Source organism: Lagopus leucura, unplaced genomic scaffold, assembly GCF_019238085.1.
Source record: "Lagopus leucura isolate 7727_CA_CO unplaced genomic scaffold, USGS_WTPT01 Super-Scaffold_100001, whole genome shotgun sequence".
NCBI lineage: Eukaryota > Metazoa > Chordata > Aves > Galliformes > Phasianidae > Lagopus > Lagopus leucura.
This window is the reverse complement of record NW_024962262.1, coordinates 14,917,814-14,944,553: the sequence shown is the minus strand read 5'-3', so window position 1 is coordinate 14,944,553 and position 26,740 is coordinate 14,917,814. Positions and strand designations below refer to the sequence as shown.

Below are 26,740 nucleotides of genomic sequence, written 5' to 3'. Positions count from 1 at the left end.
ATGCTGGAAAGTACAACAAAGAGTTCATTTAACATAAGCTTTTCAGCAGCCCTCTTACTCTTCCTCATGACTGTAGTTTTTCCATTCTCACTTCCGTTCTTATTTCAGATGTAAGTGTGTAACGGACATCAGTAATACTACCAACAGGGCACGCACTCCTATCAGTTTGGAAAGAAAATACCTATCAATTGTTATTGGAGCCTCATAAAGTATTTTGCTTACATACTTATTTGGATGGACTACTCGCTTTTAGTGTAAAAAGCTGGTCTCTCTCCTGTTTATAAGTTCCCTTTAAGTACTGAAAGGACACAATGAGTTCTCCCTGGAGCCTTCTCTTCCCAGGATGAACAAGCCCAGCTGCCTCAGCCTTTTTTCATAGGAGAGGTGCTCCAGACCTCTGATCATCTTCATGGCCTGAAGCCATGGACTTCACTCCAACAACTCCACATCCTTCTTGTGCTGGGGGCTCCAGGTCCAAACGCAGTGCTGCAAATGGGACCTCATGAAGGCAGAGCAGAGGAGAACAATCACTCCTTTGCCTTGCTGGCCAACCCTCTTTCGATGCAGCCCAGGATCATGTTGGTTGCAAGCATACATTTCTTGCTCATATCCAGTTTCCTCACCCTGCTGGCCATCTCTTTTCATGTAGCCCAGGATACAATTGGCTTTCTGAGATGTAAGCCCGTCAGATCCCATGGACTTGTGCAACCTGAGTTTCCTTAGATGGTCTTGAACTTGATGTACCTCTACAGTGGGCTGTTCTTCTCCCAGTCCCTGCCTTTGGATGCTGTGAGTTGGATGCTATGGCTAAAGCATTTGCCAATAAAGGCAAAAAAGCTGCTGAGTATCTCAGTATTCTTTGTAAGTTCTTAACAAACACAAAAGCAGAATTCAACCATACTACACCAGTGTTAAACAAAGGAACAGTTGGTCAAAGAATGCATGATATATTTTCTACTTGCACTAAATCCATTAACATTTCCACTATGCTTTTTAAATCTAGGATTCAGTAATTCAGGAAATACTCTATAAATCACCAAGTTATCTACTTTTTGATTATAAACAGAAAATAACAGCACTACCATTTAAGAGGTCATTGAGATATTTTATAGTTCAAATACAGTCAAAATCTACCCTTCAATTCATAAAGATACAAGTCAGAATCTACCATAAACTTAAAAATAATAAAATAATAATAATTACATTAGAATTTAAGATTTTGCATTTAAAACGCATGCAGGAAGCTATCACAGTTCCTAAGTATCTGTCAGCAAAGTCATTATTCATGTAATGTCTTCCTTAGACAAATTCCATCTGTCGCATATTACTGTTGTGCAACAGAGTCTTGTTTCCAACTTGGGAAATGAATAAAAACAAAAATCCCATATAGCATAAAGTGCACAGCTACATTCTTTTTCAAGTATTCTATGCTAAGCTGGCAATGTCATAATACAGGCTAGTATGAAGCTGTGTACTATATTCATTTAACATTTTCTTACATCAAACATAACAAAAACAGAATCACAGGTATTCTGTATGTCTATATATGCTTAGTACTTTTATGATCCTTATCCTGAACATCCTAGCATTATTATGCTTTCAAAATGCAAGCCTTCTCTTAAATGAATTATAAATCCATGAACAATACTGGTATCTTTTTCTACAAGTATTAGAAATTTAATTGTGATAAAGTCAACAAGTTCTGATGTACTGTACCTGCAAATGCTTCACAATATTCACAACTTCTCTAGTTGAATAGGGATAGTTAATAATTCCTTGGTCAGCTAAACTCCTCAGCTCTCCAAAAGCAGCCACTAATTTCTGAAGAATGGGCTCTGGAACATCAGGACCATACTGTCGAAGCATAGCCAGCTCAGACTGCGGCTTAGGATTATCAACAGCATGGCAACTAAAGATGTCCCCTAATAGAAAAAAAAAACAACACACATTTATGGTGTTTTTATAAAGAGATGAGATGCAGCAGCTCCACTGCATTTCGTACAGGAGCTTAAATGGGAAAGCAACGTATCGAGAGGAGACACTTTGAAAAAAGTGAAGGATCAACTTGCTGTAAAGAACATTGAGGTTTCAGGAACATGGAGATTTCTCCTGCTATTATGATATAGGTGATAACAAGGGAGAAATTCACTTCAAGACGAAATGCAAATCAAATGCAAAAGAAAAGAAAAAAAAAAGCCTGAAGAAATTTGTGAGCACCTTCAAAATACCACAGAAGGCAGAGAATTCTTGATATCCAGGGATACATACCACAACATAAACCCAAACGGGAGGTTTAGATGAAGTACTGGATTTATCTTTTCCCTCTGCCTACCTTGAAGTACGATAAGAAATACAGCAAGCTGTCCTCCACACGTGTTTGCATTATGTTGGCCCCAGCCACCTAATCTACAGAACTGAATTTATTTGTAAAAAAACTCAGCAGAAGCTTGATCAGATTCTGCAGAAAAAGAACTTGAGTTAAAAGCAGAAGGGTCCCTATGCTTGAAAAGCGAAATCCATCCCAAAATCTTCATTAAGCCTCTACCACGTAGGGCAAATACAATACTAGGATAATTGGTTTTGTTTAAAGGGTCAATACAGGGAGAGAGATTAGGTCATAGAAAATAAATAGGCTATAGTAAGAACATCTTGGGGCAGTGTAGCTTGGTGAAAATCAGAGCCAGCGGGTCTCTGCCATGGAATGCCCACTCACACGGAACTGCATCTGAAAAACAAAAAGCTATCATACAGAACAAGACTGGGCTTCCTCCTGCTTTTTTTGATTGTATCATTATTTCTTACTGAACAAGCATTACAGCCAGAGTTAACAGATAAAAACACATAAATTAAGGTCCCTGCCTAGAATTTAGGCTACATTGGTAGTGTGGTCTGGAAGGCAATTTAACTGATAATCTAGTTGGCAACACCACCAAAGCACTGCAGAGGCCCACTTAGACTAACATTGGACTATACTTTAGACAATAAATTCTTCACTGTTCACCTTTAGGTGACATGAACGCTTAAATTCCTGCATTTACTGTCAGATGAAGCTGTGATGAATCTCACAAATCTTATGTATCACATGATGACACAAAAGGTTTTTAGGAACTACCAGGAGGTTTGTTTTTTTTTTTTAAATGAGCGTGCTTTTAGAACGAAAACTTGGATGTGAAATTTGGAGAGGGTTACCTAAAGCGGCGATAATTTTCGTATTTTATCAAATGTTCTGACTATAAAACCATACGCATGGAGAAGCTAATGAGGATTAAGAAGTAGATACCAATAGTATTAACACTATAAAGTTAATTGCTCCCATCTTTAGAGAGAGAAAAAAACAACATCCATCAGGCTCCTAATACTTGTATGAAACAAGACAACATCTGGCCAGTGGCTTGCAGTAAAGGAAAGAAAACACTGAACTTTTGTGTTAGCCATTGATGTCAGCTATCAACAGCTTACAGCTCATATTATTGCTACATTTACAGATATGTTCATTAACAAAAATTTCTACTGCCTTTGTCCGTATTTTATGTTAGTCCTGATCCAATAAAACAATTCTAGTTGTACAAAGATGACTATGTATAGTTGTTAACCTCAGGGCAAGTTTCAGCACTTTTATTAATAGATCCAAATTTACATTTTTGTCTTCAAGCTGAATATAACCCCAAGCATCATAAGTAAAACAGAGTATTAATATGCATAGGGAATCCCTGCTCCAATGAAATCAAATAAAATAAAGATAGTAATTGTATTAATGAGTTCTATTGCACTTCAGCATTTAATGTGAATCACTTACCTAATGTGCCAAAAAAGTCATTACCCAAGAAAGGAAATCCAGGTCTATTTGCTAGAACTATCATTCTAAAATCAGGATGAATTGCTATGACATTTTCTCTCCCCTCTACACGAGCAGGATCTAGAAAAGAAATATAATTTATTAATTGCATATTTAAGCTTTGCAATTATTATTGAATTAGAAAAAAATGATTAGAAGATTTTATGTTTAACTTTACCAAAATGCTGATGTAAAGGGTGAAAAAAAAAAAAGTACTTTTTCTATGTTTATAACATCTGAACATAGGACTCAAAGTCCCCCTGGCTATTACAAAAATCTGTGCAAAGTCAGAATCACATAATGTCACCCATGTGAAGGCTCAGTCCTCACCAAAATGAGTCAGATTGCCCTTGCCTGTTCCCAGCAAATATGTCTCCATTGGCACATGGACTTTGGGAATCCTTTTCCCTCCTCTAAAGTACTACAGTAAAAACTGAAACGAACTAGCAAGTTATTTAAAAAAAATGCACATCTGTAATTCATAATCACAAGCAAAACCTGTGTTATACCACGTGAGTGCTGAACAGATTGCTCCACTCACATTTCTTTATTACCAAACTACAGTGTCTACTAAGTTCAAGAGGGTATTTTAAAGAGGACTTTAAAAAAAATCATAAAAAATACTTAGTTCTTGCAATTCTTGTGAATTAGCTCCAGCTAATTACAAAGTATCCATCTTGCAGCATATCTTTAAGTAATAATAGCACACCGTTATTTTAAATGAAGACTTTAACAATTCAACCTTAGCTATACTCTTATTTTTACTACTGGATCTGATCGAGTTTTATGCCAACTATCCAGATGGGTAAAGCCAAGTTCATAATTTGGTCAAATAGATCCTTACTTCTCATTGTGAAAAGGAAATAAAGAGGTCAGGTTACTGTTTTGTTTTTAATTCCTGAGAATTCGATTCACAAGAATGCTAATTTAAGAAAGCCTGTGTGGTTATGGCAAAAGTAGCTCTAGTTTTTAAAAACAGAAATTGACATGGCATATTTTAGATTGTTCTCCACTGAAAAAAAAGACACTGTAATTTCTTTAACTACTAAGCTTTTAGCATCAAGTGCTTTTTACATTTGGACTCTTAGGGCTGCACTTAGTAATGTAAATGATGAAAAACAGGAACATGATAAAGTTTAATATAAGTTATTAAAATGTTTTGTACCCACTTACTGGCAACAATTCGCCTTCCATCTGACAAAACCATCTCTCCACTTTCTACTAAGGTTTTTAAGATACAGGTAACATTTGTTGGTGCTTTGTCTGCTTCATCAACGACCAAAATATGTCCAAACCTCACTGCCTTTACCTGGAAGAGAAAAGAATCCAACCATCACAACTCTCCAAAAATAACTGTGAGAAACTGATTTGTTGTGTGCCAGTCAGTAGTAGGAACATTCCAGTGCAAGTGATATAAGAAAGGGCATCAGAACAGGGATAATATATGACCAAATTGTAGCAGAGAGAGAAGGGAAAGAAGCTGAGACAAGAAAGGAAGGTGCTTCTGTTAACTCAGGATATGAATGGGAGTTGCCCTAGGGAGGCAACTGAGGAGCCTGACTTAGACCAGGAATGCTGACAGTAAAGTAAGCAATAGCTCACATCTAAACAGTCAGCATGAAGCTGAAAGAACTGAAGAATAACTGAAAGAGCAGTTTGGAGTAATATTTTGCAGGTAGGTGTGAGGCATTTTAGATACTGCAAAAGAGAAGCAGCAAAATACCACTGCATCAGTTAGAATGTGTCAGGTTTACTATTTACTTTCCATGCTCATTTTGGCTGTGTGCAGACTTGCTGTATTTGGCATAGAAAACACAGCAAGTGGAACCAAGGTAAAAGTTGATGAATTGTTACCACATTCACTGACTATCCTATACAAATGATTAAATCATAAGGGATTTTGTCTGAAAAGTCATCATGCTTAACTACTTGGATTAAACATTTCCAAATATACAATTCAAACGTTGCTACTGACCAGCGGTGAATCTTCATATGTAATAAGACCATCTTTAACAGAAGGCTGTAGGGTGAGGCTTTGTACAGTGGTGTCCCTGAAATGTGGAAAAACAGGCAACATTAACTGAAACACAGAGGAAATTGAGTTATGATAAAGTGCAAAACAACTGAATGAGAACATAAACGATCTCTTTTCTAAGAGGAACAAACATCTCTGCTTTTCAGAATTCTTCTGCTCAATCTGAGAACGCTGTAGTAGCTCAGTGCTAGAAGATGAGTCTCCTAATCTCTGCTACAGATTATTCAGATAGAACTCACTCACTATCAACATGGGATGATAGTGACTGGACAAAGGGGAATGGTTTTAAACTGAGACAGGGGAGGTTTAGGTTAGATATTAGAAGGAAGTTTTTCACACAGAGGGTGGTGATGCACTGGAACAGGTTGCCCAAGGAGGCTGTGGATGCCCCATCCCTGCAGGCATTCAAGGCCAGGCTGGATGTGGCTCTGGGCAGCCTGGTCTGCTGGTTGGTGACCCTGCACATAGCAGGGGGTTGGAATTAGATGATCATTGTGGTCCTTTTCAATCCAGGCCATTCTGTGATTCTATGAACAATTTTCAATAGCAATTGCTACATTTTACATCACAAACAGTGTGAGCTCTTAGATGGGACGGAGGCTATAATAACAAAATATTTTCCATTTGGGATTCTATTTTTCTTTGAGTCACTCAATCAATTTTTACAGTTTCACAATTCTTACACAGTTAATCAAAATCTGCGATGATAATATTCCTTAGTTTTCATTATAATTATCAATTTCAATCTCTACTGAATGTACAGATAAAAGAAGAACTGTTGCAGTTCAGAACTGTCCAGCAACATGTATCACCACACTGGATTTATCCATACACCTTATGTCATAGGTGTGAGATTTGATGCAACAAAAATCTCTTACCTTTCACAACCACGCAATACAGCAAGTGTTTGCTTAAGCTAGGCTGACTCACTGTTCCAAATATCCACCTTAGTTCAATCTTTAATTTTCTAACACCTTGCGAAAAACCCAACAATATACTGATAAGCTCCATGGGTACAGGATATCAAACACAGTACTGTTTGCAGTAAAATATTAAATGGCCAGCTTCCAGTTACAACTTAGAGCTGACAGCATAACACGCAAATTTCCTTTATTTGAAACTGCTGTCAGCAGGCTTTCTGTCCCTAACAACTGATACTTTCTTGTTTGGCTTTACTCATGACTGATTTATCCCAATGCCTCCTACACACTACAATAAGGAACAGGGCAGAAGCAGAGCTTTCTTATTATTTGCCTGCTCATCTGAACTTTAATCCAGGAGAGGAAATGTAGAAGACGTGATGCTACCTCTGTTTTGTTCAAATCCATCAACTTACAAACTGTAAAACTCCACCAAAACACAGTTACATTCATATTGTGTAATATGAAACAAATCCAACTCTACATGCATTTTTAAAATCACTGAAATAAGCTGTAGAACTAAACCTTTTTCTCAGAAATCCTGTCATGGAAATAAAAGCAAAGCTTCTATCAATTATCCTTCCTCTTTGCCCATTTCTACACAGGGCAAAAAAATAATAGATCATACAAAAAGAGCAACAAACCAATGTTTCTTGAACACATTACTTAGGGACTAAGTTCTCAGAATGCACATATCAGACTACCTCCAGCAACAGTTAACAGTTCTGGTTCAAGCTTAAATAGCTGCAGATTTTATCACATATAAACCAAACCCCCCAGCCCATGAAGGCACAGTCACAGGTTGCTTATTAGATAGAAATAATTCACGGAACAACACTGTATTAAATTTAGGAGAATAAAAGATGATTTCCCAGGGTGTTATGGATGGGGACTGGTGCCATGAGAAGGAAAGACACAAATGTAAAATCGTGGGGTTTTTTTTGCATCACAAGACATCATGTATTTTGTTTTTGCAGAGCTTGTGAATGCTCTGGCTCTGCACAGGTAACTCACAGCTCCCAGATACAGAACACTGACTTGTGATTACTACCAGACTGCATATTCATTTGGACGATCTCAGTCTTTAGAGAAGGCAAAATAATGATAACTCTGGTGGGAATGCTAAAAGAGTTTACGTGTTTACTTAAGGGCTGGTATGAAAGCTGCATCGATCAATAAAAACTGTAGAAGGAATCAAGATCAAGGAACAATTGACATCTCAACATCCTAAATCCAATTTCCAACTATTTTTTTTTTCTGTGGTTATTTATCTATTTATTTATCGTATCACTTTTCTTCTGCTTTCTTGTTATTCAGGCCTAATTCTTTAAGGAAATATTCCAGGAGGTTTTCAGTGTATTCTATAAGCTAAGTATACAGTCAAACATTAATTCTGTTGGTTTGGTGATGTAAGTGAGCACAATTCAAGAATGTGCTTTGGATGTTACATTCAGTACATAAGAATGGTGTTGTTATGGGTACCACAGATAAGTACTCCTTTCAGAATTGCAAGCTATGCAATTAGATGACATTATTTTCTGTTCTCCAGAAACTAACTAAACAGAGTAAAAAACAACTACAAATAATTTTTTGTCCTAGGCTTTTTTTCTTGAATTTCTGCTTTGTAGTGACCTTTATAAATGTAAAGACACTGGAAGACAATAATAAATATATGTTACATCTGAAATATTTCTGAACAACATGGCATGCAGATTTTCTGAAGTGTAAATTATGTCTGGCACTCAAAACATTTGAGCACAGAATTTCATTCCCACAGCAGAGATCTAAAAACTATTTCATGTTTACCTATTAATATTAGCATCTAAGTATTAACTAGGCTCTAACAAAGACAAGAATACAAAACCCTCATAATTTCATCACACCTGGCACCCAAGATGAAAATAGTTCTGACACACAGAGGCAAAACTGTGGGAATACACAAGTGGATGAGAAAAGCTGTCTGACATACTGTCAATCCTGTTCAAATGAATTAATTTAGTTTCCCCTGAATGTAAAAGAAAAAATACGAAAAGCTCACAAATGTCTTTCATAAGAACATGTTATTATCATGGAAACTCTTCTCAGAAACTCTACACTGAAAAAATAAAAAGTAAAAATACCTGGTACCTAAACTCAGCAACTCTTCTGACAGTACCAATCCACTCGTAGCAGCACTTTTGGGACTTCTTTTGATGTTTATTTTTTTGTTGTTGTTGGCTCACATCTCTGTCTCTTATCTACTCTTTGTTACTGATGCATTCTATAGCCCAAAGGCAGCTTTTTCTGAGATCTATAAATTTACTCAATACATACCAGTCTTTGACAGCTACTATTCCTTTGACAGCAATACCTTCTCTCCAGGGGAGAGCTACGAAATGCGTCAGGAGAAATTTCTATTGACCACAGAAAACAAGGGCACAGCAGATGTGAGGTAAGTGACAATCCTGCTGGACCTTGACCCATCCTCACAAAGCAATGCAAGCTACAGAGGGATGCTCTTCCTGCAATATACTTGTGTTTGCTATTGTGGTGCTCATGCCTGAAGGAAAAGCAAACTCCTGATTTGAACAGAGGCCAGCCAGATGGCAGTGACTATGGATGACAGCATATTTTAAAAATGATTTTCATTTAAATTAATAACATATATATGTTATTACATATATCTACAAGTCTTCACTACAAAAGTGAATCAAAACTACTGTCCACCCAGGTTATACACAATTTCTTACTGCTAACAAGGCTTATAATTCAAATACCTCAATCAGAGTAGAAAAGACTCCATTCTGTCCCTGTCAAGTTACAACATTTATCCAAATCTTCTTAAACAACAGTTGAAAAATAACTCCAAAGAGAGGAGAGGAACTGCAAACCATACCTACTTTGCCATTTAAAATAAAATTCTCCTCTACACAAATTCAATGAGTTCTGCATTTCTTTTGCATAAACAGTTCTATCAGTAGACCTTGACATAGGGCAGGATGGGAGAGGTGGAAAGCAATTAAATGTCCAGACATTTTGAATATCCACTGGTGAGAAAGAGGAGTTGAAACTAGACAAAAGAAAAAGTTAGGCAGCAATGAGAACGATGTTTCTCTATTTAAAATTCATGTTAGTTTATCTTAAGGAATAGATGGCTGAAATATGTTTCTTTAGAAAAATTACGTCAACGCATGGAATTCTTCATTAAAAATGTTAATGCTGTCCATACAACAAATCTGCAAAAGTTCACTGCATGTGCTGACATTTGTCCTTCCCAAAACATCAGGGTGTGAATGCCAAAACAGGGTTTGATCCACTCTATAACCAACATGTTGTCATCTAACTTAAGAAAAGCCAAATGCACTGTGCTGCTTTACTGTAATACATGAGTCCCCAGGGAGGCTTCTGCTCAAATACAGGACTCAGCATCAGGACCTCACTTAACATTACAAACCTCAGCTTTCACTGTAATTACTACATTGTGGCAAGCCTGAAAAAAGCTGCCCTGGCTTTTTGTGTGTTTACCGAGGCTGACAGAGTAAGAGAATATCTTATAAGTAACCTTGTATTTTTAGGGTTCATAGTAACAAACATTGATAAACTAGATCGGCCTTTGTCTTATTCCCCAAGTTAAACTTCACAGTGGTTGAAAGGAAAAATCAAACACCCAGAACGTATGCTATAATAACTGTTCTTCACATCTGGGAGCTGTATACATCTATCTAATTATCTACATAAACAGATGTACATATAACTTCTTGATTACATTCCAATCAGAATATATCCAGCTGGTGTGACCTAATTTCAAGAGTATTTGAAAAATAATTAAGCCAAGAGCCATGTGAAGTTGTTAATTGCTAATTTAATCCACTCATGGACTATCCTGATGAAAAGCAGGCAATCTGTGCGACTCTGACATTTACAAATAAACTTCTCTAGCCAACCTATTATACACGGTATCATTGCATGACACAACCACTATGCTCAGGAAATTCTGAAATGCCTAAAAAGTCAAACAGCTTTCTCATTTCTCTCTTAAAATGACAGTGTAAAGCCTTTTTTACTTTCCCTACGTGTATGGATAATTACATCTCTACATTTCTTCTGCTAAGACCATTGTAACTACTCAGCAAGACAGATGCTTGTTTAAAATCCAAATAATTATTTGGAATATAAAGGTGCTTATTACTCAGTATAACTGTGGGTGGCAGAACAAAGGCCAAAGGCAATTACATGTTTGATCCAGGTTATATGCTTAAATCAAGTTACAAAATCCATCTTTTAAAACAAGATGCAACACTTGCACATAATGTGTTCTAACGTGAGAAATTCGCTCAAATTGCAAAATCCACAAATGAAGAAATACAACATCCTACAGCTCCCCTGATTGCATATAAGAATACATTTCACTGAGTAAACAGCTAGAAACTGCTACTTTAGCTTTAGATGAAAATGAAACAACTTGGTTTTCTAACCTAAGTTATTTCTCCACAGCAGCCACCCAGCAGGATACTGAAGCTGAATTGAATTCCTACAAAAAGATAAATGAAGTAGCTCTCTAATACCTGAAATGTGACAATAGCAGAGCTGGTCAGACAGTTTATAAAAAGGTAACACTGGAAAGAAGAGACCACTAGCTTATGTGAACTTCTGCAAGCTTTCATTACAATGTACTGGATACTAGCTAGCACACTGAATGCCTCACAGCATAAACTTCCACAACAGCAGTATGTCCTTATTACTTATTTTCAAACTAAGGCTGTATGAAAAATAAAGGATGCACTGTAAGTTTACTTTGTTAAAATGAGAAGAAAATATTCTAGACATACACATTGTAAAAATTCAGGACTTGAAGTCAAGCAGAGCAAATTAGCCTGCCTTTTTGTGTGCATATAAGACACACACACACACGCATTTTCACTGAGCTCAATGGATTACTCTAACAAACCACTGAAGCTTAAGAGCAATTCGTTTACAGACATAACTTCTCTGTGGTTATTCACTTTGAAAAACAGACCTGCAGAGCTGCACTGTCATTTAAATTGTCTTACACAGTCCTATCTTCTTTCAAAGGTAATTCTGGGATCCAGTGTGCTATAGCTCTACAGTATTAGGTATCTATAGCTTGAGTAGCAACATCTCGAGTGAAATAAGTAATTCCTTCTTGCAACAACTTTTTCTAATTACAATTTAAAAATCTGAAGTCAATAAAGCTCAAAGGGTAGATTTAAATGATCTCAGAAGGGGAAACAGGTAATTAGATTTTATACTGATTACATGTGCTGGAAAAGAGAGAAAGAAAATTAACATCAAAAGATTAATGCACAGTCTGTAGTAAGTATTGCTTGTAGGGACGCTATACGCTCATTTTCCTATCCCAAACCTCTGAATTAATTTGATTGTTAAAGATCACAGCAAAATTACCTTTATTTTGAAAAGGATAACGTATGTAAACTCAGGTAATTTTTGGAAGAAAAGATTACTGTAATTTATTACGGAATTAGAAAAAGCCAGGATGTAGCAGATACTTAAAATGAACCTTGTACCACACTTTCAAATCATCAGTCACATGAACAAACACAGTGACTTTGACAGGAAGATGCAACATCATATGGAAATTCTTTGAAATAAAATGTAACATGGAGATAACCAGAACAAGGTAGTGCATGATCATCTAAAATAGCAGCAAGATTATCAGGTAACAAATAGAATTTTTATAAGAATTAGTATTCTAAGACAACAATCGCAAAGAAAGTCAAAATGCTTTAGACGAGGCCTATGTTAATGATAAGAAAGGAGACAAAAAAGCTTTCTGAACACAGAGAACTATGCATAGTATGGCTAACTTAAGGGCATGAACTGCAAAGCAAGCACTATGTTTTATAAAAGCTTTTTTCTTTTTTATCAAAGCTGAAGAAGGGAACGTCATAAATTCTCTTGTATCACAAAAAGGCATCAAATCATATCAAGCAGCTTCAACTTTTCAGACATTACAAGAACAACTCTTCTGCATCAAAAAACTCTCCTCCTTTTTGTTACACGACATTATAAAGATTTCTATTCTCTTTTTGGACAAAAAAATGGTTTAAGATGAATGTTTTCTTGATACACAGAAAGAGAATGCTTGAACTACTTGGTTCACATCTCCTGTAGACTCACTGAAGCACCAAGAAGCAGAAAAACCATCATAATCCATCAATAAATTATTGATGTAGATTGCACTGCAGGATGCTCATCAAGAGCTTCTGTTTTTGTAAATGACCACAACATTCTTACCCAATTAAATGACTGCAATTCTACAAACACAAGATGTCAGAGTAGAGGTTGACAAGTTTTACTTACTATGACATCAGCTGCCACCCGTGTGTAGTAGCTCAGAGGGAATCTAGCTCTCCCACTAGCTGAGAGCAACCAATTTCCCATAGCAATGGAAAGGACTGATAGTTTTCAATTCTGAAAGCTTTTAATTGAGTAAAGGACTGCCTGTGGCACACACTGCAGAGATGGAGATGGTGAGCTGCAATTGTTGTGTTTCCCATGGCTGATCAATGTGGAAGCAGCATGAAGCCAAGAAACATCTCAGAGAAATTTCTGCTTGTTATTTACACTCATATCATAACAATAAACAAATGTTCTACAAGTTATCAAACTTAATGACATTACAAAAAATATTCCTATTTTTCTTGTTCCAAAAACGATTTGAAATTGCTTCTTAATTTCCTCAGCTTTTAACAGTTCTTTCGCACAGACATATTTGCACAAAAGCCAAGGACTTTCTTAATGGACTCCCTGCATGGAATATCACTGCTGGATCATCCAATTTTATGAAGATAAATTAATTTTTTACTTTAATTTTTTTCCTACTGAACAATTTTGATTTAACCGAAAATAAGAACTCACTGGTGTCCTCTATCTTCTGGCTTGCAAAAGTTGTTGGTACATAACAGAATCAGAGTGCTTGAAGTTGGAAGGGGCCTCTGGAGGTCAGCTAATCCAACACATGTCGCTCAAGCAGGGTCACCTAGAGCAGTTTGCCAAGGACTATGTGCCCAAGGCATTTGAGAATCTCAGGACATCAACAAATGCAATGCATACCAAACTTTACAAAGAAGTACTGACACATAATAATGTCAATTATGCTGTCCTGAGCCAAATCCATGTGCTGCTTGGAACACAGGCCTTCTTTCCACATTTAAATTTTCTTCAAGGTACTACGCAGAGAAATAGGCTTTTGTTTGTTTGCTAGTAGAGCAGTTTGAAGCACAACACAAGATGTCAGATAATTTCGTAAGGCTCCTACTGCCAGCTGCTCCTTTTGGCTACATAATATAAAACCAATCCAACACCAACAGAACAGAGACGGCAGCTTTCAGAAGTCGTACAGCATCAAATCTTAGAGTTGACACCACATAATCTCCACAGAATTTCTCCAGTTCTATTTAGCTGTCTAAAATGAAATTTCAGGTGCAGTATACCTAGAGAATGATTTATTTGCCAATATTTTTCCTTTTTAAAATCATTATGTCTAAGACTAGGAGATTACTTAATGAATACTAAGAACAGATAAAATTATATGACTCCAGAAAATTGATGTATTCAAATGTCTTCAGCATGTAAAACTAATCCATTATTTATTCTAAAAGAAACCAATATGAACTGTAGGTCACTGAATTTTTTCCCTCCCTAGGCAGAACCTCACCTTTTGAAAACCTTTTTTTTTATTTTTGCAGTCTCTTCACAATCCAAACACAATCAAACAAAAAACTCTGAGCCATAAATCAAGTCTGCGTTGGAAACAAAAGGGAAAATATTGTGTTTATATAATACCAGTCCACACAAAAATAGGAACTCCAAGAAGAAATCATTGTCACTTTAACTTAAAAAAACAGCCTGATGGTAAGACTGAATTCCAAACAGATGCATAATTGTTTAAATGGCAGATAAAGGATATCGTCAATCTGGCAAAACCATTCTTTACATGCAATTAGTTACTAATTTGATGGTGAGAGGGGTAAAATTGATTTTTTTTCTTCATCAAAGGAGCCAACAGTTTTAAGTCTACAGTACTTTTATTCTGAGGCTTTTACATAGGAGAGGTGTGACTTTATATTTTATGTACTACTCTCTCATTAGTGATAAAAAAGATTTTATAACCTGAATAGGGCACATATTCTTGCCTAAGTCTTTTCTAAGGCTTTACTGTTGTTTTTGTTGGTTTTTTTTTTTTTTTTTTTTTTCATTTGCTTTGTATTTTCCTTCTGTGGAATCTTCTTTCAAGAGACTTTAAAAGAAGATGTTATCAGTTCTAATGAAAAGCTTTTTTCCTGATCCAGTGAAACCTGTTTTACAGATCCACAATTTGTACAAAGTTTGGTTTCACATTCTTCTGCAGAACCACAGGTGATTCCTTTCCATGTGACTCACACAAGAGACTACAAAAGTAGTAAAGGCCATAAAATTATGAGCTTTTCCAGGTTTCACACATTTAGGAATAAAGCAAGTATTCAGTGCTCTGTTACATTTATTTGGAGGACATAAAAGTTTGTAATAAAGTCATCCAATATTGCATCTAATTTCTAAACAGATCTCTGCTCAGCCTGCAGCTGCCTCAGATTATCACCTTCCCAGCAGCATCATGAAGGTGAAAGCATCATTCAAGGCGAAAGCAGAAAGATCTTAAAGATTAACATTAGGCAAGATAATGCTGTTGTATGTTTCATAATGTGTAGCCAGTATCGTGGCCGCAGTCATCCCTCGCAAATAAATAAAATTTGAGGGTTTATCTCCCAGAAGTTATTCTTAAAAGAAAGGGATCAATCGGGAAATCTCAGTAGGTGAAACTTCTGATTCAGCATGGAAAAGAAGCAAGATGCTTTGTAAGTGCAACCCTAGACAGAGGCTATGCAGACCCTAACCCAAACTGTCAGTTTCAGATGGAGTCCTATAACCCCAGTCATATATGATAACAGAGATCTGCCTTTTTGCAGTTATTCTTTTTTGTGTCCTGATCAACTTCTTATATTAGGAAGTTTGTAAGCAAGGGCAGTCAACTTTCTGAATAATTTATAAGCAAACATTTTTCTTAATTTCTTTCCTTATTAAATTTTAATCACAGCTTTACTTCAGTTATTTTATGTTTAGTTTCTTGGTCCCAAAATGATTTATAAAACTTAAAGTTAAGTAAAGTCTAGTGTGTTGGTTTTCAGGTTGGCTTTTTTTCCAAGAATTGCTTGGAAACAGAAGTGCTCAGTTACTAACAGGCCAACCTGCTATCAGGGTGGTTCCAAAGAATGTTTATCAACAGGGTGGTGTACATACATATATATATATACACATATGTATGTGTGACTGAATATATATGTATATATATTACTCTCTAAACATGTGTGTATATATATACACACACATAGATGTATATAAATATATGTAAATTATACCCAAGAAAAGAAAATCTCTCAATGAGGTAAGCAAGCCTAAGAGAAAGATTTATAATCTCCATAAACAATCTAATTCTTAAGGTCAGACTGACCCTTACATATGAATCAGTGGTAAAGCAAGTAAATACAGATGTTAGAAAAGATGTTTAAGGAAAAACACTCTCTTTTCTGTCTACTATCTCCTCTCACCATCTTCCAGTACAAGACACTAATTTTGAGGTTTTAAAATTACCCCTTCTATCAGCTCATTGCCCAAAAGAAGCACACTTCCCAAGTGAATCTTTTGGAATATGTGAAGTTTTAGATCAGAACTTATATAGAATTGATTGGGTTGGAATGGACCTTTAAGACCATCCAGTTGCAACCCTCTGCTGGGGGCAGGGCTGCCACCCACCAGCTCAGGCTGCTCAGGGTCCTATCCAACCCGGTCTTGAATGCCAGCAGGGATGGTGCCCCCACGGCTTCTTTGGGCAACCTGCTCCCATGCCTCCCCACCCTTTAGGTAAAGAATTTCTTCCTAACACCTAACCTCATTTCCTGTCCCCCCTTTAAATTATACATCCATTCCCTCTTGTCCCATCACTGTCTGCCCATGCAGAAAGTTGGTCTCCCTCCTGTTTGTAAGCTTCCTTTAAGTACTGGAACATCACAACGAGGTCTCCCTAAAGCCTTCTCTTCTCCAGGCTGAACAAGCCCAGCTCTCTCTTCACAGGAGAGGTGCTCCAGCCCTTTCATCATCTTTGTGGATCTCCTCTGGACTCACTCCACTATCTCTACATCCTTTCTGTACTGGGGGTCCCAGGCCTGGACACAGCAACCCAGAAGGAGCCTCACAAGGTCTGAGTAGAGGGGGACAATCCCCTTCCTTTTTCTGCTGGCCACTCCTGTGTTGACGTAGCTCAGGATAAAGTTGGTTTTCCAGGCTGCAAGTGCACACTGCTGGCTCATGTCAAACTTTTTGTCCACCAAGGCCCCCAAGTCCTTCTCTGCTCTCAAGGAGTTCCTTTCTCAGTTTGTACTCACACCTGGGATTACCCTGACACAAGTGCAACAGCGTGTATTTGAATGCTGCACTATACTATCTAGAAAGTAAAAAAAAAAAAAAAAGAGAGAAAAAAAAAAGAAAATACAAACTAAATGAAACCAAAAAACACCCCTTCACAAAAACAATCAAAATCAAAACATATTTGAATAGCATATCTAGTTATTTTATTTCTACTGGCAAAAGGTGCAAGGGGTGAGATCTTTTATAAATGACACCTACAGTGATTATACTGCATAACACAGAGTGTACATTACGTGACTGTATGTTTATCCCTTATTTACATCACAAGCCATTGAATGTAAATATTTCTGGAATGTCTTCATGAGTTTGATACTTAAACCTAATTAAAATTCAGTTTTGAAAAATGGCAACAACGTTAACAAATTGCTTAGATATCAGGAAATTTCATCCAGCATCACCTTCACTTACTTTTGCCTGTTATTTATTTGCTTCTTTATTTACTATGTAATGATACATGTTATTAAAGACCCTCATTACATTGATTTTAAAGCTCTTATAGTTTTCTCCACTCCGACAATTTCTCCTCCAGCGACATCTTTGTTAGAGTCATCAGCAAGGCTACTTGTTACCTAAGGATTTATATCTACCTACTCCAGAACATAACAGAAACTATTCAATTGCAAGGCATACTATTCAGCTGAGACAGCAATTCCATTTTAAAATTATTGTAAGTATGTGTTTTATAGCTAATTATAGAAGGTGACACTTGACATGGGCATGTTTGAGAACTGGTGATGTCATCAGCCATCTTCCTACAGATTTGATACTTCACTGGAAACTCAGAGCCTCAGGATATGCAGCTGACAGCTGCATGCTCATTTCTAGAAAGAGTTGTTACAGCAATCTAAAGAGAGTCTTCAACCTAAATTCCAAGAACTAATGATGAGCAATGTCAGATACATTTCTGAAAGGGTCAAGAATTCCCATCTTCACCAGGTACTGAATTCCCTTCAATTTTCATTTAATGTATTGCACTTTTTCCTTGAAAAGAAAAACAATAATATTCTTCTTTCCCTTGAAATGCTGTCAACTAAAATGCATGCTTACAACATTCAATTGCTCTAGAGTTATAACTCAGGTATATGAGCACCATTTAAAGTATTAAATTTAGAAATAATTTCCTGCTAGCACAGTTAATGGTACTGATGCCAGCTACCTACAAAATCTACAGAAACATCCAGATGAAGTGTACAATCTAGCATATTTCCTATAAAGCATTTATATGCTGTAAGTAAGCTACTAACTGTATTTCCCCTACAAAATGTCTAAAATTGTAATAGTAAAATGTTTTGAGGGCAAACTTTTTCCTATTTTGTTTTGTAATCCAAAAGTGTGCACTAACAATATCATAATCCTTTTTTAAAGGTTTTATGAAGTTTACCAAGGCATTATATAGACTAAGATCCTCACAAGGTATCAGAATGCCACCCAGGAAGTAGAAATTTCTGGTTTCTCTATACTCTGGAATTGTTCTTCTAGAACTGCTCAGGTTCATCATTTGTTATTTCTATCTATCTCTTAAACACTGTAAAACAATAAGCAACCTTAGAAGAGTCTATTGCAAAGGCACCTTATCTTTCTGGAGATATATAATCTAGAATGTTGTACCTGATACATTCTATGGGTCCATCATTATCCCAAACATCTTTTTTTATACAGCACTCCCCTGAGTTATCTCAATATTAATTTATGCTGTTCTTCTTGACCACACCTCACTACAAATTTTCAAAGGTCACATACACAGAGTGATAGGAATACTGTAGTACTTTGTTAATCCAAATGAGATGTGCAAAAAGTGTTTATGTGTGAAAAGGAGGGGGTGTCTATTTCAGGCAGAGATGATGACATGAAAGTTAATGCAAAGCTCAGAGTAGCAGGTCACAAAAGTAGTATTTAGAAAAGCAGTGATGGGACTTTAGGAGAAAATGTAAGCAAACAGCAGTAGAGAAGTGATGAGGTAGAGTTATCCTAGCATCAGGAACACAAGGATAAGATATTTGAAGACAAAAAGCTAGAGGAGAAGAGAGAGAAAATGCTAAAGAGACCATGCTGTTAAAGGGCTAACTACCAAAGACAATCACTTTTATTAGCATTATTTAAAGAACACTGGTTACAAAAAGAGTAATAATGCTAGGAAGTTCAAGAGAGAAAGGTAAAGAGTAGGAATGAAGCAGAAATACAATGCAATTCAACTGAAAATAATTCTTCCGTACCTATTCAGTCTTTGTTTCAATTTACTGATCCACATGCCATAAAGAGCAGGCAGATAAACTGGTATTAAATCAGTACACAATCATAATTTGTTGTTTATTTCAGCTTTTGAATTGTTCTCAACTGGTTTGTTGTACTGAAAATCTTTTCTTAGCTTGCATAAAAAAATATCATTTCCTAATCTAAACATGCTTATAGATGACAAATACATGTGCTGAGTAGGAATGACAAAGAAAAAAACAAATACTTAAGAGTATTTCTTATCTTATGAATGATATATTCCAGTAAGAGCCTTTGAAATTCTTCCCTCACACAGTACCTCATGCTTAAGGAAATCTCTCCAGAAATGATAATATAGTAGGACTTTCTTAGTTTGACATCAGTAGACTCCAAGCTTTACTTCCTGCTATGCTAAGCAAAGCGATTCCACTAGATTCCTGGACCCTCTCATCAGCCTTACTGCTTATGCCTACAAAAGGGATACATTTCTGTGGTCTGTGTGGCACCCAAAATAATGGAGTATTTATTCAAACAATAAGAGCAAATTAAACTTCAGAAATGCGAGTTTTAAAACGTGTGAAATCAGATTGCAAAGTATGAAAATGTAACAAGTTCTTACCTGTGCAGCTGTAAGTACTCTCTGGGCCTGTTTAAAAGGTGAAGGAATCTGTCAACAATCTTGTTCTTCCCAACACCCTGCAGCAAATAAATGTAACACAAAGACATTATTATAACATGAAGACACAACTAAGAGTGATAAAATTTCATTTAAGAGTTTTTATGACACATTTAAAAGTTTTTTTTTTTAAAAAAGTAACGTTCTAAAACTGTTCAGATACTCTCCAAATTTCTTTATAAGCAAATACAATTTCAATTCACATAGAAGAGCTCTGACTGCAATTCAATATTATTTTACATATGTATGTATTTGCAAAACCATTATCTGTTTTACTGGAGTAATCAGAAAAAGGATTGATTCCGTAGAATTATATCACCATTATATCAAGTGTGAATCACTTTAACTATCTCCATTTGTTTATAAGCCCCACGTTTCACAAAGGTATTGCAAACCTCTGAATACCATGAAGTTAGCTTGCACTAAGGATGAAAAGGTAATTTTTGTTGGCCATAGGAAACACACTGCATTTATCTCTTAGACGTCACCTTTGTTAATATTTGCTAATCACCTTCCACTGGGCATTAGAAAAAAGGCCCAGAGAATCAGAATTGGGTTGGAAATTAATTGATCTACAACACTGCTATACTACAGAAGCTCCACATTAGCAAGGTGTGCAGAACAGTGACAGTGAGCTTATGGAGTGAATCAGATGTAGCTAACACCACTTTGTCCTCTGTACAAGTGTTTCAGGAGCTGGCACTTCACCCCAGGCCTGGCTTGTTTGCATGGAAGGAAGTATGCTGAAGGTATAAGGTGTGCTGCTGGAACACGTTCCAAGTCAGTCTCATCCTAAGGTAATCCAGGTCATACGTTCCTTGACATGTACCAAACTGCACTAATGAGCTTCAGTTAAAAAAATCTTATTCCTCCTGTAAGAAAGTGGAAAGGGAAATCCCTGCCAAGGGAAAAAAAGGAACAAGACGAATGAGCAGAAAGAAAAGTTCAGTTGTAAACCTGCCAAGAACAGTTTGAGAAGATTCCGTCCCTCTACCGAGATTCACACTGACTTCGTGAATGCATCATTAGTCCATGCCACTGTAAACTAAAGCAGATAAATATAACCCACAGACAGATTAAAGAGATTAGATTAAACCAACTTGAGACCAGCTAATCTGTTTCACTTGGCACTGAAACAGAATAGGAGCATTCATAACTGTGAGTTATGACATTTACGACTAAATTCTATCTCAAAGATGGCAACTGACAGTTGCAGAATTGCAACACTGAAGCTTCTCAAAAAGTGACCACAGGCTCATATGGCTGCATTTATGAGAATAGAGAATCACACACATATGTGTAGAAGTTGAAACCACGAAAGGAAAGTTCTCAGCACAAGAGCAGAGGAAAAAAAAATACAGCAGAATTGACAGAAATAGAACTACCCTACTGTAGACTCAACTGGAACATAGGAAAGCTAAGTCAAATCAGTGATCTGCTCACGCCTTCTCATGAATCTTCCTCCATCTGGTCCTTCAGAAGAATCTACAGCTTCATGCATAGCTGTAATAAGAAACTACAACACAATACTTGTCACTAGATATTGCTGAAAATTGTCACCTGAAATACAGTTCTCCACCGCTTTGAAAAATGGGATGATATTGTGATGTCAGTTCTTCTAGAAACTCAGAGATGTGGAAACACACAACTTTAGGAACTACATCAGAAGCATCAAAAGTAACCAGAAACAGACTAAGAATCCTCTAGTAGTGCACATGGACAGTTTTATTCTCCTATTCTTGCAGTCAGATAGTTAAAGTCATAAATAGGTGAATAAGTGGGTATTCCTCTAATGTCAAGATCACATACCCATACTGAAAGCAGCTGCTTTTTCTTTTATGAAGAGAGCTAAAGAAAACTGGGCAGATGCCTGCATAGTTTTCTGTACCTACTCCTAGTTGGTTTGCACATCTTTATCTCTGCAGATGGAGACTCTAGACAGCTACTGCAAGTACAAAGATGAAGAAACAGATCAATATATCGAATCAGTGTAAGGCATACTCACAACGAAACAAAATGGTTACCATAATTTAAAAAAAAAAGAACTTCCATGCACATTAATGTATGGTCTGTGGATTCTTCAAATAATACTTGAAAATAATATTTTCACACCTACAAAATGATAGCTAACTTCTCTCCCTTTCCCACAGGAAGAGAACACGCATAGCTGGTTTTGCATAGTTCTATCCATGCTGTTGTCACCAAGGTTATTAACAGGAATGCAGCTCACTTCTGAATGGATGTTCAGAAGACACAAGCCTGGTGGGGACCACCATGGAGGAAGGCAGAGAGCACTCTTAGCCAAGCAGCACAGTGAAGTCAGTGGGAGTTGTGCCATCACCACACCGCACCCTTTCCTTGTTTGTTTTTGGGCCTCTCACCAGATTCCATACACACCTGCTTTCATTTCATTTTAAGGACACCTTGATTCTAGAACATAATACATTTTTAAAAGGTGCATGCATTATTCAAAAGGCATTCCCACCACATTTTAGCTATTATAAACACATTAACATTGCCCAATTTCTAGACTGAACTTCTTCAGAGAGTACATGATGTGCCTTCTCAGAGGTTGTGGTGTACCACAGAAAATCCTTGGTTGGCAACAGCAGCTAGAGCAAAGTTCAAGTGAAAGCTCCTCGATTCTCTTCCTCCACATTCTTACTTCATGACATGTTGCCACTTCTCTTTGTCTCCTTTACCCCATGACATGTTAGAGAGTAAGGAAGAGACCGAAGATATTTAGAGGGCTGTTTTACACCATTAAAAACTGCAGAAAAGAAGAGCTCGGGTGAGTCCTTAAATACTACTCGTTAGCACAAGGCCAAGGAAACCAGGTTTATTTCAAACTCACTAAAACCTCATGGGAAAAATACATCTGGTGGTCTTTCTCCTTCAGGTAAATATGAAGAGTGGAAAAGGCTAACTCATTTTAGGAAAAAACTTCTGAAATGAGTTACTGGCATGATCGTAATGGCAACAAAATTACCCTCCTTTCTTTTCAAACGATATGCAGTGCCAAGGAGCAAGCTGTATCAGACACCCACACCGTGTGCAGTCAACTATGAAGGAATCAGAACTACACGTGTCGCAGGAACACAGTAAAATGCTGGTGATCTTGGGTCAAATTCAGAATGCAATCTCACATAATTTGCAATTACTGCAGCCTAATGTAACATTCCAACACTTTATAACACTTTCTGTGTGTTATATATAGACATACTATTGCAGTTACTTAATGTATCGGGAATATGAAAATATGCTAACCAGAGGAAAAAAAGCATCTTTGTTGGTGTTTCAGCTAAACTGAATAAAAGCATTTCAGAAAGCAAGTTACAGGCAATTTTTCCTCTGTCAGACATATGGGACAAGTGAAATAGGAAAATGGTAGGTAAGTATCTATGCTAATGAATAACAAAAAGGAGATTATGCAATTAGAAGGCAAAACAAACCCTTAGTTAAAAATTCTCCTGACACTGTAAACACTTGTTGCCAAGGATAAAATGACTTAATCTTCAAGCAGTAACTGTAGTTTCAAATATAAACAAGGTTTTTACAGGTCCCAGAGGTGTTTTGCAATTCAGGATGCAGCTATTACAGTAGTGGGACAAAATTCTCCCCTGCATAGTCCAACTTATGTCAATAAAATTAGAGTCCAAGAGAATTGTGCCCATGTTTTTTAAATTAACAGTTTGCCTCTTAGGAAAAATAAACCTAAAAATGCTGCCTCATTTTCATTTCCTTTTCAATAATTTGCTGGTCATAACCAAAGCAGTTAAAGACCAGTGATGTCCATCAGCAAAAGCAATGCAATCACAGCTTTTGCATTTCAGCACGCAACCATCCTGCGCAGCTTCAATCACCTTCAGCAGAGCACTTGTCTCATTGCTGAAGGACAAAACAATTTTTTAAAACTAGGGAGAAAAACAGTTTGCTACTTGATCATTTTGGCCCACAACAAAATTTCGTAATTTTAAAGTCGCATTATTAGGGGAAAAAAAGGACAAAACCTTTTTATTAAATTTTGACACGGAATATAAAGAATCCTCATGTAAAAGTCCTCAGTTTGTTACTAGATATACAATAATCATATTGATAGCATCATTGTCATAGAAGCTTATGGTTTTTCACTTTCCCAAATGAAGAAAATGAGGACACTTTTCCTAATGAATGGTTTCTAACACTGGGCTTGGCACTGAACCATCTTCCATGTCTGTAACTTGCCTGCATGTGCCAACAAAAACATTTGCAAGAGTGCAAGCATTTTGATTGAGGCTGCTATTTTTACACCAGAGGACATAAAACCAGAACCATAGTTCTGATTTAAATTAAAAAAAAAAAAAGAGAGAAAAAGTTCTATCACCAGAGCAACAAGCAGCACCTACACAGCTCTCTCAAATACCCCTGGTGTTATAAGCTTCACTTGGAATAAATGTGAATAAATCAGCAGTGATTACGTCTTGCCCCAAGTGTGATCTATATATTGGTCACAGCGGAGCATTGCACGTGAGCACCTTCTAGTTTATGAGCTCATTATTTTATTACAAATTCAGAAGCTGGGACAAACAACAACAACAACGGAAGATTAACAAATTAAAATTTCACCATTATCAAAAGTCATGAATTGAACGTTTTGGATGCATTCCCAACTACAAATGTAGACAAGCTTGCAGGTATCTTACTTTTTTTTCCTGGATTTTAGTACAAAAATCCACCCAGCGCCCTACTGGGGCACCGTTGTACTTGTATTTTCAGTGATGTGAGATAACGCAAGTTCTGCAGAGGGGAAGATATGAAAAAATCAAAATAAAAAGAACTGTGGTAGATAAATCCCGAAGAAAACCAATTAGCTGATTCTTTTTCTATTCTGATCCTTCACAACATAACTTGCAAAGGCAGAAAGTGATAATTTAAGCAGACAGACATTTAAAGAGAATGCATGTTCACATATGTGTGTGACTGTAGAAGTAAAAGACAAATATTTTCTGAGTTTTCCGGAACTGTCACAAAAAATTCCTTAGGCAAAAATTTCCACAACAGTTTGCCCAATTTAGCTCATTTACAGCTCTGTTTCTTCGTGTTCAAAGGACAGGAATAAAGTTGCTTTAGGATAGCACGTTTTTGCCTTGCAGAGGAAGTTGTCCATCTTTACAAGTCGAAGCAAGTAAAAATTTCTTCTAGAGGAGTTAAGATGCTAAGCATTCGGTATTTTAAGTTTTGTTGGTGACTGATAATGTTATATGCTCTCAGTATCTATTTAATCCAATTTCACAAAGATATAAGAATAATATTACCCTAGATGGAACGATCTATTAAAGCACATTCATTTAAGCATCTTTAAGAAAGACTCAATCATTTGTCTCACTGAATTCTTCAAGGTAATGAGAGTCCATTTACATTCATGTCTGACTTGAAGAAAAGCAGAAAACAAGATCTAATCATGTTAATTTATTCCCTTGACTTGCAAAGTTTTCTCTCCTCATACAAGGGAGAATTAGTGGGGAGCCACTCTGAACAAGTACAAAGGCAAAGTCAAAATCCAAATTTTCACACCATCAACGAAGAAGCACAAAATGTAACTGCTCCTAGTATTCAACAGTAATTGAAACAGTAACTTATGGCATTTCTTATTATTCTTATTATCAACTTGGTGGTTTCTTTTTATACTGGTAACACAGATATTTCAAGAAGAGTTTGGCAAATACCAAATCCATGAAAATGATAAACATTGGCAATGAAGAGAACTACAAGACAAAAGAACAGCTGGGAGTTCTGGAAAGAAGAAAGCAATAAGAAGATGACTAATAGGGAATGGTCCGGATGAACACTGAGGCTGTCCCGATGTACACCATATTTTCCTCTGTCCACTCTTAAGGAAGACTGACAGAGGATATTCCTCAGCTTTGGTAATGTCCATACAATAGTGACAGTAATGTTTTCTCAGATACTTCATTCCTACGACCTATCCTTGGTACAAGAATGGTACAAGGCCTACAGCAGTTGATCTAATTGCACAAGGCAAAGCACTGTGCCAAAGCTGGTGGGGTGCAATCAAACAGAAGGGCAGAAGGTGCCTCAGATGTACATACAAATATTATCTGTATCTACTGAGATGAATTTTTAAAAGTGTCTATTATTTAACAGACACATTATGGAATGGATAAGGGTTAACGAGGCATTAACCTTAGGGATTATGTGTAGTTCTCAAGGCATGGCAGAACTCCAGGGCCTGATACAAGCTGCATCTGTCATGCTACACAGAATTGCAATTGGGTTGTTTTAGGTTAACTCACCGTAGATCATACTAAAAGTGTATTGTATAGATATTTATATAATACATTCACATCTATAACATTTACACTTTATGTATACAGTTAATAAAATAGAGTAACTATAAGGGCCAAAATGAACACAATTTGTTATGAAATACCTATAGCATGAAAACTGTGCCCTGAGAGCAGAAATATCCAGGACTCACTGCTATGACAGAACCTCTTCAATTTATGAGATCAGTTATCTGAACAGCTCGTACTACAAATTACAGCAAAAGACTAAGGTCAAATAAAATACTTCTATTTTGT

The 26,740-nt window shown here is 36.6% G+C and overlaps 1 protein-coding gene across 1 annotated transcript in view; it reads right to left on the bottom strand.

Moving 5' to 3' along the window:
* The window catches only part of VWA8 (von Willebrand factor A domain containing 8), a 180,512-nt gene that overhangs the window by 72,244 nt on the left and 81,528 nt on the right, over positions 1-26,740 (bottom strand). The window contains exons 21-25 of the mRNA XM_042866426.1: positions 20,103-20,179; positions 5,811-5,886; positions 5,009-5,144; positions 3,797-3,916; positions 1,717-1,922 (exon numbers count right to left, since the gene is read on the bottom strand). Of these exons, the coding sequence (XP_042722360.1) occupies positions 1,717-1,922; positions 3,797-3,916; positions 5,009-5,144; positions 5,811-5,886; positions 20,103-20,179 (615 nt within the window). The remainder of the gene's footprint in view (positions 1-1,716; positions 1,923-3,796; positions 3,917-5,008; positions 5,145-5,810; positions 5,887-20,102; positions 20,180-26,740) is intronic.